The sequence below is a fragment of the Chelmon rostratus genome, chromosome 12 (genome assembly GCF_017976325.1).
Source record: "Chelmon rostratus isolate fCheRos1 chromosome 12, fCheRos1.pri, whole genome shotgun sequence".
NCBI classification, from domain to species: Eukaryota; Metazoa; Chordata; class Actinopteri; order Chaetodontiformes; family Chaetodontidae; genus Chelmon; species Chelmon rostratus.
The window spans coordinates 27,064,946-27,080,852 of NC_055669.1; the positions used below are offsets into that span (position 1 = coordinate 27,064,946).

Below are 15,907 nucleotides of genomic sequence, written 5' to 3' on the forward strand. Positions count from 1 at the left end.
CAGCTCGTCAGTGTGTCAGCTTGTGTTTTTGTACAGAGACTGTGGGTTTGCTGTCACTGTGGGCCTCACAGCACAGTAGTACAGAGCAGAGTCAGTCACTGCAGCAGAGGAGATCTGCAGATCCATTTGGGTTTGATCCTCACTCACTTTCACAGTCAGTCTGGAGGCTGGATTAGATATTACTGTTCCTGTTCCAAAGTGAGAGATGAGGAACTCTGGTGGTTTTCCTGGATATTGTCGATACCAGTAAAACTGATCACTACCAGTTGCTTGTTTGGAGTATTTGTAGGACAGAGTAACAGTGCTGTCTTCTAAACTGGACTCTTCATTGTTGACTGGACTGAGGTCTTCACAGCTGACACCTAAACAAAGAGATAACTCTGTTATACCATGTTGTCAAAGTGTGACTGAATGAATCACATCCAACAAACATGTGACTGAAGCTTTTTCATGCTGCATGATCTAACATACCTGTTAGAATGGAAAGAAACAGTAGAGAAAACACACAGTGATGCAGTGACAGCATGTTGAATAAAGGTAATGTTTGTGGTCTGTGTGTTGAACTCTGCTGAATATGGAAGTTTCTCTCTCTTCTATAGTTGAGAAACAGCTCAGCTCCTCCCTCAATCTCTCCGTCTCCTCTTCGATCTGTATTTTCACTTCTCTCTGTGACTCTTCCTCCTGGTTAACAGACTGCTGGCAGCACTTTGTACCAGCTGGAGGTGGGAAGGTTTTTCTTTGTTTGTGTGGTTTCTTTATAACAGGAGTCACAGAAAGGAAGCTGCATCGATTTACAGGATGGATCACTTTTTCAGGGTTCAGGGCAAAGACAAGATGGACTTGTTTTCTATTCCTACAGTGAAGACAACATTATTTCATCACTCTACAACTGAAGTCTGCTGATAATGAAAGAAAAGATCAGCGTCAAATATTTTTCCACATCATGAGCAGTACGCTAAACATTTAGCAAACAATTTAGCAAGATTTAATTTCAGCTGGTTGACTGAATTTAAATGATCTCAGTTCTGGACTCAGTCAGTTGTAGGAAGGTCTGGAACAGCAACATTTCACATATATTAAACCAACTGACACAATTTCAATGATGAAAGAAACGGGTAATTTGAACATGAGAGGACCCAGGATTAAACCCTGTGGTTCACCACAAAACATCACAGGCTGAGAAAACTACAGAGAAACTTCTTTTATACAGAAAAGAACAAAATCAATCAAAGCCTGAGTCTGAGATGCAACCAGTTCATGGACATGGGTGAATACTTGATTGGACTACAAATATCTCTGTTTCCATTGTGTAAGAACATTATGGGATCAAAAAGATGGAAATGGAAACCATGGAAACGGAATTATGGCTTGTGAAAAACTGAAGATTTTGATTTGAGAACTCATGAAAATCTAAATTAATGGTCTTCTTGTTTTATTTTTGAGGGGCAGGTGACCATGGTCAAAGCAGGATAATCCTTCATCAGGCGTTAATGGACTCGTCCGTCCTCTGTGTTGTCCATTGATTCCTGATAACTGACACCTCTTTCATATTCTATTTCAGTTATTCTGTCAGTACGTGAATTAATCTTCATTTCAAAAGATAAATTCCATGAACAACTGAATTTTGGTCAAAAGAACATTGTGCTTTATTATATCTAAAAGTTAAAATCCTTCCTCAATGTTTCCTGTTTCAGGTCTGATGAAAATGTTTCATGTCAATAAGATTTGAAAAAAATAATTTGTCACATGTTGCCATGGTTACCTTGTTAAATGTAATTGTGAGTGAATGAGTTGTCAGTGGTTTAATTTCTTCATCTTTCAGTGGTTCCAGACTGCATCATCACATCCCATTGAAGTTGAACAGTGTGTGACTCCCTCTAGTGGACGATGTGGAGTATTGTGTCGTGTGTGAATATTTTAACAAAGAATCCTGTCCTAACTTTTGATATTTCTGTGATCATTGTTACATTTACACCTCCTGATTTTATGTAACTTCATCTTGGTTTCAATGTAACTCACCAGAAAAACCTCCACTCTGTCGTTGGACTCAACAATGAGTTGTTGTGTTGTTTAATATGGTGTCAGTGTCATATTATAGAGACTGTCAGTTGGTCCGCCTGTCCAGAGCTTCTGCAGATAATGAGGTACAATATGAAGCCTATTCACAACCTGCTTGGACATGTCGATGGCTCCAAATGGGATATTCTATTGAGAGCTCGTCGTTAGCAGGGTTAGCACCAGTTTACCACCGTGAGTGTTCAGGCGTCAGTGTTCCATGATACAGCAAACACTCCCACAATGCAGCAGTCACATCCTTTGTTCTTGTGGGACAATAAAGATCTGAGCTGAACTGAATCAGCTTTATAGACCAAGTATGTTTGCACATACAGCGAGTTCGACTCCATTTTAAAATTTGTCTCATTGTTACCCACAGTTTCATCTGAAATAACCTGCAGCTGAAAACAAGAGCAACAAGTTTAAAGTTTCATTTTTTTTTCTTCATTTATGTCGCACTTTACAAAGCAAACAGGTTTTTGCACCAAAGTGCTTCACAATGAAACCAACGGGGGCAGGAAATGCCTGATTCTGGAGATGGTTCTGAGTTGGATGAAACTGGACCTGACAACAGAATTTGTCTGCCTGTTCAAACTTACTTGACATCAAATATAACTATCAGGTTCTTTACATTTGGTCTGATGTAGGCAGAAAGGTGATTGAGGTTTTGTGCAGTCCTCATTTAACTGGAGGAAATTCTGAACCAACCAGTCTGTAATATTTTCCCTGGTTTTGGGGATTGAGGGGCTGGTTGATCTGACTATCATCTGCATCACATTGAAGAGTGTTGTGTCATGAGTTTGGATGATTCTTCTGCATGGGAGCATATTAAGACAGTGAAGAAGTGGACCTAGATCTGAACCCTACAGAACCCCACATGAACTCTTTGCAGGTGTGGAGGACGAGCTGCCAATGCAAACAGTGACACCTCTGTTTGAAATGGAAGAATGGAACCAATCAAGGGCGGACCCAGAACTGCCGACCTGAGGTGTCAAGTCATCAAGGAGAATCGTGTGGTCGACAGTGTCAGAAGCTGCACTGAGATCTGGAAGAATTGAGATGTACTGGCATCCACAGCACAGAGGAGGTCATTTATGACTCTGAGGAGAGCTGCTTCTGTGCTGTGGCGTTCATGGAACCCTGACCGGAATTTCTCAAGAATATTGTGTTGGTTTAACAAAGACAGAATCTGATTAAAAGGAGCCTTTTATAAAACCTTCGATAAGATGGAGAATTTCAAGATTGGCCTGTAATCATGTGGACTAGTTGGGTCAAGATCAGACTTCTTGAGGAGTGGCTGAGCTATGGCATGCTTAAAACAGGACTGTACCTGTGGTGAGAGAACTGTTTACAGTCATCAGTGTGCTGGGACAACTGCTTCAGATCACTGTTTTAGGAGCTCTGTGAAATGATATCAAGCTGACTGTGAGTTGGCTTCATGCCTGTGACTGGGTGGACATTGTTGGAAGCAGGAGGGTCCTCAAGACTCAATAGCTTTAGGCCACTGCTCTTTGACCTGATGCTGTCAATTTTGTTCAGAAAGATATATATATTTGAACTGCTCACAAAACTGAACGAAGACGATGACATAAACATTTTTATTATTTTATTATATAAAAACCAGTAGGTGGAAAAAGAAGAGGTATATTGTTGACCATTCTCTGACTCTCAATTCAAATCAAAGCTAATCTCCCCTGTGACACCAGAATGGTTCGAGCCGGCGCTGGAGCAGACAGAAAGAGACAACTGAGTGATCAAGGGAGAAAAAGTTGAAGAGACACATCATGTCTCTGGAACAACAACAAGACTCACAAAACTCTTTATGGTCCAGTCGTCTTAAAATGGTCTTGAGTTTGAAGCATCATCCAGCTGGTTTGTCATTGATTTGCTGCTCATGTGAATCCTCCCACAGTGTTTGATGAGCAGCTGTAACCACAGTGACTCTGATCAAACAGGAATTAGCAGAATCCATCTGATTTGAAGCTGTGGTTTGAATCCCACTTCCCTCCTCTTTGAAGAGTCGTCAGATATGTGTGTTCAGCTTTTTGTGCAGCCTCTTCTACACTTTGTATCACTGTGTTTCCAGAGCACAGTAGTAGAGAGCTGTGTCTGCCAGGGTTAGCTTTCTTATGGTCAGTTCAGTTGAGTCTGTTGATGTTTGACTGTCATATCGATCATCAGGAATATATTTCCTATCACTCCTTGATCTTGCACCTTTCCAGAGTATAAACTGAGGCGCCTGAAGGTCAGAATGATGTCTGTACCAGTAAAGGTCAATAATGGTCTCAGTTGTCTCATATTGACATGTGAGTGTGACAGATTCTCCTTCTCTTCCACTGACTTCATCTCGTTCAGGAGAGATTTTGTCTCCAGCTGTTGGTCCTGGAAAAAGTGGAGAAAATGAAGCCATTAGACGAACATTGTTCATGAGGCTGAGAGGAGAAGACAGTGGAAAATGTCAAGTGTACAGTGTGATTGTATGGACACTGACAGTAAAAGACAAACGCTACAGTTCCATGAACATTCATTGTTCCAAGATGATGAAAAGGAGAGGTGCATTGTGTCCCAGCAAAGAAATGAGAAACGTTGTGAAATACAGGTTGTGTGTATGTGGTTAATGCAGCAGGTGAAAGCAAACTTCAGCTGCTGTTCTGTTGTAACACTCACCTATAAGGTGACAGAAGAGGAAAAAGAGGTGAAGCAACATGTCTTTGGAGTCGTCAAAGTCCAACAGACAGCAGAGCAGCAATGTTCTTCCACTGCAGGAGAATGAGTAAGAAATCATGTGATTGGTTGAGTTGAAGCTCAGTGGGCGGGGCCAGTCACCTCTTGATGTTATTTTGTCAGTTCAGCTCAACCAATAAATTGTTCCTCTGTTCACAGTAGCTCTGTCTCTAATCTGTATTGCTTCTTTTTTCCTTGTTGGATTTGTCATCAGTGCAGTGACGCTGGCTCAGACCGAAAAGGCTTCATGGTGTGTGACTCCCTCTAGTGGACGTTGTGGAGTATTGTGTTGTGTTTGCTGCAGAGGTTTTTGTGCAGAGTTTTGCTGTTTCCTGTCACTGTGGGCTGCAGAGCACAGTAGTACAGAGCAGAGTCAGTCACTGCAGCAGAGGAGATCTGCAGATCCATTTGGGTTTGATCCTCACTCACTTTCACAGTCAGTCTGGAGACTGGATTAGATATTACTGTTCCTGTTCCTGAGTGAGAGATGAGGAACTCTGGTGGTTTTCCCGGATATTGTCGATACCAGTAAAACTGATCACTACCAGTTGTTTGTTTGGAGTATTTGTAGGACAGAGTAACAGTGCTGTCTTCTAAACTGGACTCTTCATTGTTGACTGGACTGAGGTCTTCACAGCTGACACCAAAAGGAAAAATAAGTCTGTAACTTTATGATGTGAAGGTTTGAATGAGTGAAGCTCTTTTAATGTTAATCATGTCACCTACCTCTTATTGTGAGCAGAAACAAAGTGACAAACAGACTGAAGTTGACTGACAGCATCTTAAAGATAAAGAGAATCTGTCTGTGTTTTGTATGAAACACCACTGTGAAAGTTTGTGTCTCTTCTGTTGTTGAGTCCCAGTTTTGCTCCTCCCTGAATCCCTCCCTCCTTCCTCTCACAACTCTGACAAATGGTGTGTTTGTCAGTGCTGTGGTGCTGTTATTCACTAAATCACATCATTTCCATCAGGGAAGAAGTACGGTGTCTGAGAGAGCTCAACGTGCTGCAACCTCAGAAAACTCATTCAAATCAAGAAAACATCATTGATCTGAAACACATTTGCAGCATTTAGAAAACATGCTGCAGATCCACAAAATGACAGCAGAAATGTTTCCAGAAGACCCTGAAAGTGCTGAACACGACTTGGACACGCTTGTTGTTGCTGCAGTTTGTGACTCATGTGGTTGTCTTGTGATCAAAGCCTATAGCAGCATGAATAGGGGACGGTCCAAGGCGAGCCTGAGCCAGCCCTAACTGTCAGCTTTATCAAAGAGCAATGTTTTAAGCCGACTCTTCAACACAGAGAGAGTGTCTGCCTCATGGACCAAGACTGGAAGATGGTTCCACAGGAGAGGAGCTAGATAGCTCAAGGCTCTGGCTCCAGTTCTGCTTTTAGAGATTTGAGAAACAGTTCGTCAGTCTGCATTCTGGGACATGTGTTGTCGTGGGGTAATATGGTGTTATGAGCTCTTTGAGATACGATGGTGTCTGACCCTAACCCTAACACTGATTTTTACAATGTTGCGTAGGTGAAACAAGGCAGTCCTTGAAATGAGTTTTCTGTGGGAATTAAAGGACATATTCTGATCGAACTTAACTCCCAGATTCCTTATAGTGGGCCTGGAGGCCAGTCAGCAATGCCATCTAGAGTAGCACAAAGTTAACGGTCATCCAGGTCTTTGTGTCCATAAGACAAGTTTCGTTTAGTGCTTGGCTTCATCTGGCTTCATTGATAAATATATGTGGGTGTCATCTGCATAGCAATGAAGGTTTCTGGAGTGTTTCCTGATAATATTGCCTCAAGGAAGCTTATATTGGGTGAATAGAATCATTAGAAAATGGTTGGGTGCTCCCAGGTACTTAAGCAATGTAGCTTTGTATGGGAAAGGAATGCTTCAGCTGCCAGTATCCAGTCTAACAGAGGAGTTTAAATGCACTAAGGTTGGGACAGAACTTTTATTATCTGGGAGTAAGGACATGTTAGTTAGCAATGTGGTTCCAAATCCTTCTGGGGGGAGGAAATGGAACCCAAGGGCAGCAGTGCAGGAGGCAGAGGCAGCTCTTAGGCATGCAGAAATTGTAGGAAATGTTCAATTTGGCCGGGGAGGCTTGGGGCTTGGCCCAGGCAAACCAGTGTGGAATAAAGCAGGTCTAAAGGAGAAAAGAAAGCTTGTAGTGGAACAGGTGCGTAGGCAGGAGGAGTTGTTAAGGGGGGCAAAAGCAGTTGGTCAAGCCAAACAGGGACAATGGTTGAATTGGGAAGGTGTTGAGAAGAGGAAACTTAGTTGGAGGGACCTGTGGAATATGGAGGAAGGCTGTATTAAATTTCTGATAGGGGCGACATACGATGTGTTGCCAACCCCGCAGAACCTAAGTCTCTGGGTACAGGGCGATCAATCGTGCCCACTCTGCTCAGGTACAGCAAGCTTAAAGCACATTTTGTCAGGTTGTAGAATTAGCTTATCACAAGGCCGGTATACATGGTGGCATAATCAGGTGCTGAGAAGCTTAGCCGCAGGCATTGAAGAGAGAAGGAAGCAGGTGAATTCTGGAAGTTCTAGAAAGGAGAGGTAAGATGTGCAGTTTGTTCGAGAGGGGGAGAAAAATAGAGCTGCTAAGTCAGGGAGAAAGCAGGTAGGTGGCTGCCTGGTAGGGGCTGATGATTGGCAAATGCAGGTCAACTTGGGAGGAAAGCTAGTTGTGCCCCAGGAAATAGTTTATAGTAATCTGAGGCCGGACATTGTCTTATGGTCCATGAGTAAAAAGACTGTGTATTTTATTGAGTTAACAGTCCCTTGGGAAAATTCAGTGGAGGCAGCTTATGAAAAGAAGAAGACTAAGTATGCAGATTTAAAGACAGAATCTGAGCAGAGGGGATGGAAGACCAGGTCTGTCCGGTTGAAGTGGGGTGTAGAGGTTTTGTTGCAGGGTCAGCTGTTTCACTGTTGAGGGAGCTGGGAGTGCATGGGCAAAATTTAAGGAAGACAGTGAGGGAGATGTCAGATGAGGCTGCTAGGTCTAGTCAGTGGATATGGATCAGGAGAAATAATAGTAGTTGGGGGGTGAAATATGGACAGTGAGTGAGGGGGGGGGCAGAGGACATGCATGCCTAACCCGGCGGGAGAAGAGGTTAAAGTCTGAACAAGACACCTCTCCTCTGCTCTGCTTTCCCCGCCCCATCTTCTCGCTCTCCCAATAGGAAGAGAACCAGGAAGAGGAAGTCTAGATAAGGTGGGGGTGTGGCCAGATAGAGTCTCTCTTTGGGACCATGCGGCCTGTTCAGGTGAGTTTGCGGTGTAAGATACAGAGTTGGCTTGTTTTTTGATCTTTTTGGTTGTTTTCCTGTTTTGTTTGCTTTTTGAAGGAAATGTTAGAAGAGGCTGTTAAATCTAGTCTGTGGTTTAGGCCTCCACCTTCAGCACCCTCTAAACTTTCTACCCCCTACCCGGACCAGGGTCTATATCCAATCCCTACTTTCATCTTTGACTCTACCTCTTTATTTTCTACCCCCTACCCGAACCAGGGTTTGTATTCCCACCCCGCTTTTATTGGTGCAGTTGGTGAGAGGCAGGGGTAGATGATGTTAGTGCGGCACTTGGCAGTTACATGTGGAATCTAGGCCTGTGGTAGCATTGTAGCAGCGAACAATAGCAAAAGCAGTGGTAGTATGATAGTATCCTAGCAGTTAGTTAGCAGTTAACATTAACAGTATAGGTGAATCTAGCTTGATTGTCTTCTTCTGTTCCTCTTAGCAGGTAGCGGTTAGCATTAGCATTAGCTAAATGGTAGCATCGGTACTGGCCACTACCTGGAGCATCTCTGGATCAGTTCAACGTGGCGGTGCTGTTTGGATTGTGTAGGAGCAGCGTGAACTGGCACTAGGGGGGGTGACTCTGTGACGCCAGAGTTCATTGCCTAGCCTCCTGGAGGTGTCGTGGGACTAAGTAGGCGAAACACCGTTGAAGGGAGGTTTCCACCTGATGACCCCCAGAGACGTGTTAGGAATCACTGCTCTTTGGCAGGTATAGAGGCAGATTAGGGCTCCAAGGTTCTTCACTGAGAATGAATCCTCTTTTTGAGCACAAGTATCTTGTGTTTAAATTAACTAAGTCCAAGCACAGCACCTAGTTGGGATGGTGTCTGAGAGACAGGTTAATGGTTTGGGTTCATCAAACAGGGTGAGAAGATCCAGCTCCCTTCAAAGAACCACAACAGCCATCACCGATACAATCAGCACAGTTTTAAAGTGGACAGCCAAGATTAGTGTCACCATTTCATAATCTGAGCAAATGTGAAGTATTTTTGCAGAACATTGTTGTGCCGCAGTGAAGTTGACCTTTGACCTTTACGGATATAAACTATCAACACTTTTTATCCTCTGAGACATTTGTCCGATATTTAGTCATAATTGGAGGGTTGTCTGAGGCTCAGTCCCAGGACCTCAATGGACTGAATGCAAACTCAAACAGCAGCACATTTGTGCAAAGACATTTTCTTAGTCAGTCTGGCCCTGTGTGTTTTAACGTTTGTGCTTCATTTTGTGTTTGTTTTTATCTCCACTGGCAAGAATCGACATGACCATCACATCCCATTGAAGTTGAACTGTGTGTGACTCCCTCTAGTGGACGTTGTGGAGTATTGTGTTGTGTTTGCTGCAGAGGTTTTTGTGCAGTTTTACTGTTTCCTGTCACTGTGGGCTGCAGAGCACAGTAGTACACAGCAGAGTCAGTCACTTTAGCTGAGATGATCTCCACATCTACACGTTTCTCTGTTTTGTTGATGTGAGCTGAGAAACCAGAACCAGTTGGATGGATCGATCCTCCCTCTGTGATGTAGAGCAGGAACTCTGGTCTGGATCTCTGGTATTGTCGGTACCACTGGATATTGTAGATAGCACCCTCGTATTTACAGGCCAGGTTGATGTTTCTTCCCTCTGCAACATGTTCTTCAGTCCTTTCTGGCTTTATGCTGTTCATGGAACTCAGGGCTGCAAAATGAGTTTTATTCATGTCAGTTAGTCTGCAAGAGATTCTCACATGAAGAGACTCAGAGGAGGTTCTGGACTTTTTCTGCCATCTTTGACCTTTTTCAGATGCATTCAATGAAGCAAAAGTCTTTTCTATCATGGAAATTGTTATCTTGCACAGATAAAGCTGTAGTTATGAAATGTAGAGCAAATACACATACAGCAGGTTAAATAAGACTTTGATCTGTGTTGTAACACTCACCTATAAAGTGAGAGCAAAGTAAAAAGAGGTGAAGCAACATGTCTTTGGAGTTGTTAAAGTCAAAGAGACAGCAGAGCAGCAATGTTCTTCCACTGCAGGAGAATGAAAAACTAAAGCGCCTCTCTGCTGCACAGCCCTTCTCCTCAACATCAAGCTGACTGTGCTTTTAGTTCCTCAAACCTTTTCTGCTCTGGAGACAGAAATCATCTCATTGGTTGGGTTGAATGTCAGTGGGCGGGGTTAAATCTGATGTCAACAATAGTAAAGTCTGCACGTATTGCAGCGTTGACTGACGTCAGTATGCAGTTTCCGGGTGTTTTTTTCAGAAAAAGAGCGGAATGACATTTTGGACATGGATGTTGTTAAATTTCAAAATAAGAGTTTAATGGAAGACACAAAGAAAGAGTTTCCTGGCCAGAGAGTCACAGACAGTTTGTGACTCATGTGGTTGTCTTGTGATCTAAGCCTATAGCAGCATAAATAGGGGACGGTCCAAGGCAAGCCTGGGCAAGCCTGAGCCAGCCCTCACTGTCAGCTTTATCAAAGAGGAAAGTTTTAAGCCAACTCTTCAACACAGAGAGAGTGTCTGCCCCGTGGACCAAGACTGGAAGATGATTCCACAGGAGAGGAGCTTGATAGCTTGTTCTCGCTCCAGTTCTGCTTTTGGAGGTTTGAGGAACCATAAGTAAGGGACAGAAGCACAGAACCTTGAGGAACTCTGTGACAAACGATTGTGTGCACAGAGAAATCATCATTAACATGTACAAACTGGAATCGATTTGAAGAGTTGGACTTCAACCATCTCATTGCAGTTCCTTTAACCCCTTAACACCGATTGTCGTGAATTCCCAACATACCGCTGTAATCCACATTGCAGCCGAATCGTGCATGCATTTCTCTGATGCTGGTTTGTGCATATTCAACACACACCTAAGAACCTTTTGCGAGCACTGGTTTCTCGTCGGATCGGTCAAAGTGAAAACTACATCCGTTGTGTTGGTGTTACAATGTAATGGTTGTAAGCCAATGTTGTGGCTGTTTTGATGAAATAAATGAATTTTGAATGGCTTTTATGATGCACATTGATGAATTTTGAAAAAAAGTATTTTTATTGCATTTAAGCATTAACGCCTGTTGTCGCTAATTTGCGTCATACCTAAATTTATATCTATTGTATGTGCTACAGAAAAATTAAATTAACAAACTCCTCTTAATTTAGGATCAATTTGAAAGCAAAAACACAAAGAATTAATTTTGTAATATAATTTTAAATAAATTCAAGCTTCAAAGGGTTAAAGTGTTCCAATCTCTGTAATAAAATATGATGGTCAGTGGTGTGGAATGCAGCACGAAGCTGGAACAAGACCTCGTCTGATGTAATTAAGAGGTCATTTCTGTCTCAAGGTTTCTCCAAAGGCAACTGGACTTGTTTGCAGTTCTAGAAGACGTTTCACCTCTCATCCAAAAGGTTTCTTCAGTTCTAACTGACTGGTGCAAAGTCTCAGGTATTTGTCTTGCAGAGTCGTGAACCCGTCTGGCTATCATGTGAGTCATTAAGGTCACATGGGCCAGGGTGCTCTTGCTCTTTGATTCTCACCATGCACTGGAACATAAGCTGGGGGTTATCAGAACCCTGGACTCAGAACACAAGGACAGAAGGCAAGAAAACGAACAAGAACACATCAGGCAAGCACTCAGAACATGTGGATACCCTAACTGGGCCTTCATCAAGAGCGCAAAAAGACACAGAACGGAAACAGTCGAAAAGGACCGCAAACGGAACAGTATTGTACAACTCAGGAGGATCTTCAACAAACACCACATCCCTGTGCATTTCGAGCCCAATAACAACCTGAGGCAGAGACTGGGGACACTCTTTAGAGGACAATAATGAATGTATTCTGGCCACGGAAGACAGATTGTTTGAAAGAGAAGTGAAAGAAGCCATCCATGTCAAACTGGAAAAATCATCACTGAACTGAGGGGGTGGCCTAAGACATCACCCATCAGCCAATTGCAATGCTGTACTCAGAACCCTCCCCAGGCAGTTCAACAGCCATTCACACCAAGAGCCAGGTGACTTTGATGACTCACGTGATGGTCGGGCGGGAAAACCCCACCCCGTCACAACAGGACCCACCCGTTGTTAGTCTTTCTGACCCATTGACATCCTGGCCCATGTGACCTTAATGACTCACATGATAGCCAGACGTGTTCATGACTCTGTAAGAGATAATACCTGAGACTTCCCACCAGTCAGTTAGAACTAAAGAAGCCTTTTGGATGAGAGGCGAAACGTCTTCTAGAACCTCAAACAAGTTCAGTTGCCCTTTGGAAAAAACCTTTGATTTACCTCAGTAATGACATCAACATCAACACCACCTCCTCCTCCACCTGCTGCACTCTGATATCATGACATCATTGTTTCTTTTCCGAGCTGAATGATCATATAAAAGCAATGAACTGCGTGGATGAGCTCTCCTTGACTGGCAGTGTGCGTCCTGGAGGGTTGTCTGAGGCTCAGTCCAGGACCTGACTGCATAATGAGTTGCTGCCTTAGAAACTGAGGTGCTGAATAAACACAGATTACGACTGCAAACTCAATGAAAACAGCAGCACATTTGTGCAAAGACATTTTCTTAGTCAGTCTGGCCCTGTGTGTTTTAACTTTAGTGCTTCATTTTGTGTTGTTTTTATCACCACTGGCAAGAATCTACACGACCATCACATCCCATTGAAGTTGAACAGTGTGTGGCTCCCTCTAGAGGACGTTGTGGAGTATTGTGTTGTGTTTGCTGCAGAGGTTTTTGTGCAGAGTTTTGCTGTTTCCTGTCACTGTGGGCTGCAGAGCACAGTAGTACACAGCAGAGTCAGTCACTGCAGCAGAGGAGATCTGCAGATCGACTCGATTTCTCTCCTCATTCAGTTGAGCAGTCAGTTGAGGGTTTGGAGGTGTTGCTTTCACCACTGACGGCTCTTTTGTATCAGTGATCAGGAGAAGGAACTGAGGAGCTGATCCAGGATGTTGTCGATACCACTGGAGATTTTCACCTTTAATTGAATAGTTACAGGACAGAGTAACACTCCGGCCCTCTGATGAAAACTCTTCAGCTCTGCTGGCAGTGATGTCATCTTCCATGGTGGAACCTACTGAGGGAAACAACATGTTATATTGAGAATTCTGTTCCAAAGTGAGAAATCCATCATTTGAAAAACATCACACATCAACGTTGTTCAGTGAAAACAAATGATGCTGTGAACAGTTTAGTTATCAGTTATTAGTGATGAAGTCGTCACATCTGGAATTCTAATTGTTAAATTGTGAACTTATTCATTCGGGATCTTTATTGCTTTAAAATATCTTTATATTTCTGGTTTTTAGTCAAAAACATACAAACCTATGAGAGTTGAGAAGAACAAAATTGCAGTGAGTGTTTCCATCTTTGCAGAGGTGAAAAGTTGTCAGTGAACGTTCAGTATGAATGAGTTCTGTGAGTTGTTGGTCTGATGTTCACAGCTGGAAACAAACAGTTCTCATGAAACACTTCTGCAGTCAGTAGGAGGAGACTGGTCTTCATTTGTGAAGCTCATCATCACAGCTGTGTCTCATGAGTGAAAACATTCAACACTGGATCATCACATCCCATTGACGTTGAACAGTGTGTGACTCCCTCTAGTGGACGTTGTGGAGTATTGTGTTGTGTTTGCTGCAGAGGTTTTTGTGCAGAGTTTTGCTGTTTCCTGTCACTGTGGGCTGCAGAGCACAGTAGTACACAGCAGAGTCAGTCACTTTAGCTGAGATGATCTCCACATCTACACGTTTCTCTGTTTTGTTGATGTGAGCTGAGAAACCAGAACCAGTTGGATGGATTAATCCTCCCTCTGTGATGTAGAGCAGGAACTCTGGTCTGGATCTCTGGTGTTGTCGGTACCACTGGATACTGTTGATAGCACCCTCGTATTTACAGGCCAGGTTGATGTTTCTTCCCTCTGCAACATGTTCTTCAGTCCTTTCTGGCTTTATGCTGTTCATGGAACTCAGAGCTGCAAAATGAGTTTTATTCATGTCAGTTAGTCTGCAAGAGATTCTCACATGAAGAGACTCAGAGGAGGTTCTGGACTTTTTCTGTCATCTTTGACCTTTTTCAGATGCATTCAATGAAGCAAAAGTCTTTTCTATCATGGAAATTGTTATCTTGCACAGATAAAGCTGTAGTTGTGAAATGTAGAGCAAATATCTGGTTAATACAGCAGGTTAAATGAGACTTTGATCTGTGTTGTAACACTCACCTATAAAGTGAGAGCAAAGTAAAAAGAGGTGAAGCAACATGTCTTTGGAGTTGTTAAAGTCAAAGAGACAGCAGAGCAGCAATGTTCTTCCACTGCAGGAGAATGAAAAACGAAAGCGCCTCTCTGCTGCACAGCCCTTCTCCTCAACATCAAGCTGACTGTGCTTTTAGTTCCTCAAACCTTTCTGCTCTGGAGACAGAAATCATCTCATTGGTTGAGTTGAATGTCAGTGGGCGGGGCCAGAGAGCAGCTTTTTCGAGCCTCTCTGCTGACCAAAGTTCAGTTCAACCAGTGAGATGATTGGTTGATCCAGAGCAGCTCTGCTTCAGAGAAATGTTTTCTGGATCAGTCCTCCACACGGTTCTTCTTCCATTCATCCATTTGTTTCACATTTGAGGATTGAGTAAAGCAGGAGAGGACCTGACTTTCAGAGATGTTTAAAAAAAAAAAAAAAAAAACATCTCTGAACAGAGGGGAAGGTCTGAGACACCACCTTTCTCCCACATACAATTCTGTCCTTTCATCTCTCCCTAAGAGATTCAAAGATTTAGCCTCTGAAAACAAACAATAATTTTATCTACTTTTCAGAGATTTGGATCATTCTCAGGCTACAAAGTAAACATCTCTAAAACTGAATGCTACCCTGTCAATGCTTCAGCATTACTACTCAAACAATCTGACATCCCTTTTAAATTTAGTCTGTCTGGCTTTAGGTATCTAGGGATCAACGTAACCAGAACGCTAAACTCTCTTTTTTCTGCTAATTTCCTGCCTTTAATGTCTAATATTAAATCTGACCTCCAAAGATGGGGAAGCTTACCTCTCCCATTAATTGGAAGAATTAATGCAATCAAAATGAATATTTTGCCTAGATTTCTATTTTTGTTCCACTGTCTCCCACTTTTCCTCCCAAAGCAGTTCTTTAAAACAATTGATCAGACTACTTCTCACTTCCTATGGTGTGGAAAGGCACCCAGGATCTGCAAATCCACACTTCAGAGATGTAAATTTAATGGTGGATTGTCACTTCCAAATTTTCAACTGTATTACTGGGCAGCACATATTCACAAGATTTCATTTTGGTTCAAATCAGTTGATCTGCCATGGTGTGATTTAGAGTCGCAGTCATGTGATTCATCCTCCCTAACTGCTTTGCTTACCTCTTCTATTCCATCCAACCTCTCTGGCTTTACAAATAACCAAGTGGTTCATTCCACGCTTAAAATTTGGTATCAATTTAGGAAGCACTTCAAATTTAAGTCAGCATCTACATTAGCTCCTTTATTGAGGAATCATTTATTTCAACCTGCATTTACAGATTCAACCTTTTTTGCATGGCATAATAAGGGCCTGAAATGTTTTAAAGACTTTTACAAGGATGGCAGTTTTTGCAGCTTTACAGATCTCTCAAGAAAATTTCATCTCCCACCCTCCCATCTCTTCCGTTACTTTAAAATTAGACACTGTGCCAATGCTTTGTTTCCAGCTTTTCCATCTCTACCTCCAAATTTACAGTGGGAGGAACTTCTAACTCGCGATCCACTTCAGAAGTCACTCATCTCCAAAGTTTATAATGAAATCCTGTTTTTTGATTGTTCACCAATTACC

General features: G+C 42.7%; 2 gene segments (V, D, J or C); both read right to left on the reverse strand.

Moving 5' to 3' along the window:
• Positions 1-5,130: 5,130 nt before the first annotated feature.
• On the reverse strand, positions 5,131-14,593 carry LOC121615607 (the record flags this gene model as incomplete). The annotated part of the segment is given in 4 exon segments: positions 5,131-5,379; positions 9,485-9,768; positions 10,010-10,189; positions 14,480-14,593. Coding segments are annotated over 3 exon segments (573 nt in total), but the record flags the coding sequence as incomplete, so codon positions are not given.
• Positions 13,453-14,441, reverse strand: LOC121615063. The segment is given in 2 exon segments: positions 13,453-14,053; positions 14,300-14,441. Coding segments are annotated over 2 exon segments (411 nt in total).
• Positions 14,594-15,907: the final 1,314 nt, after the last annotated feature.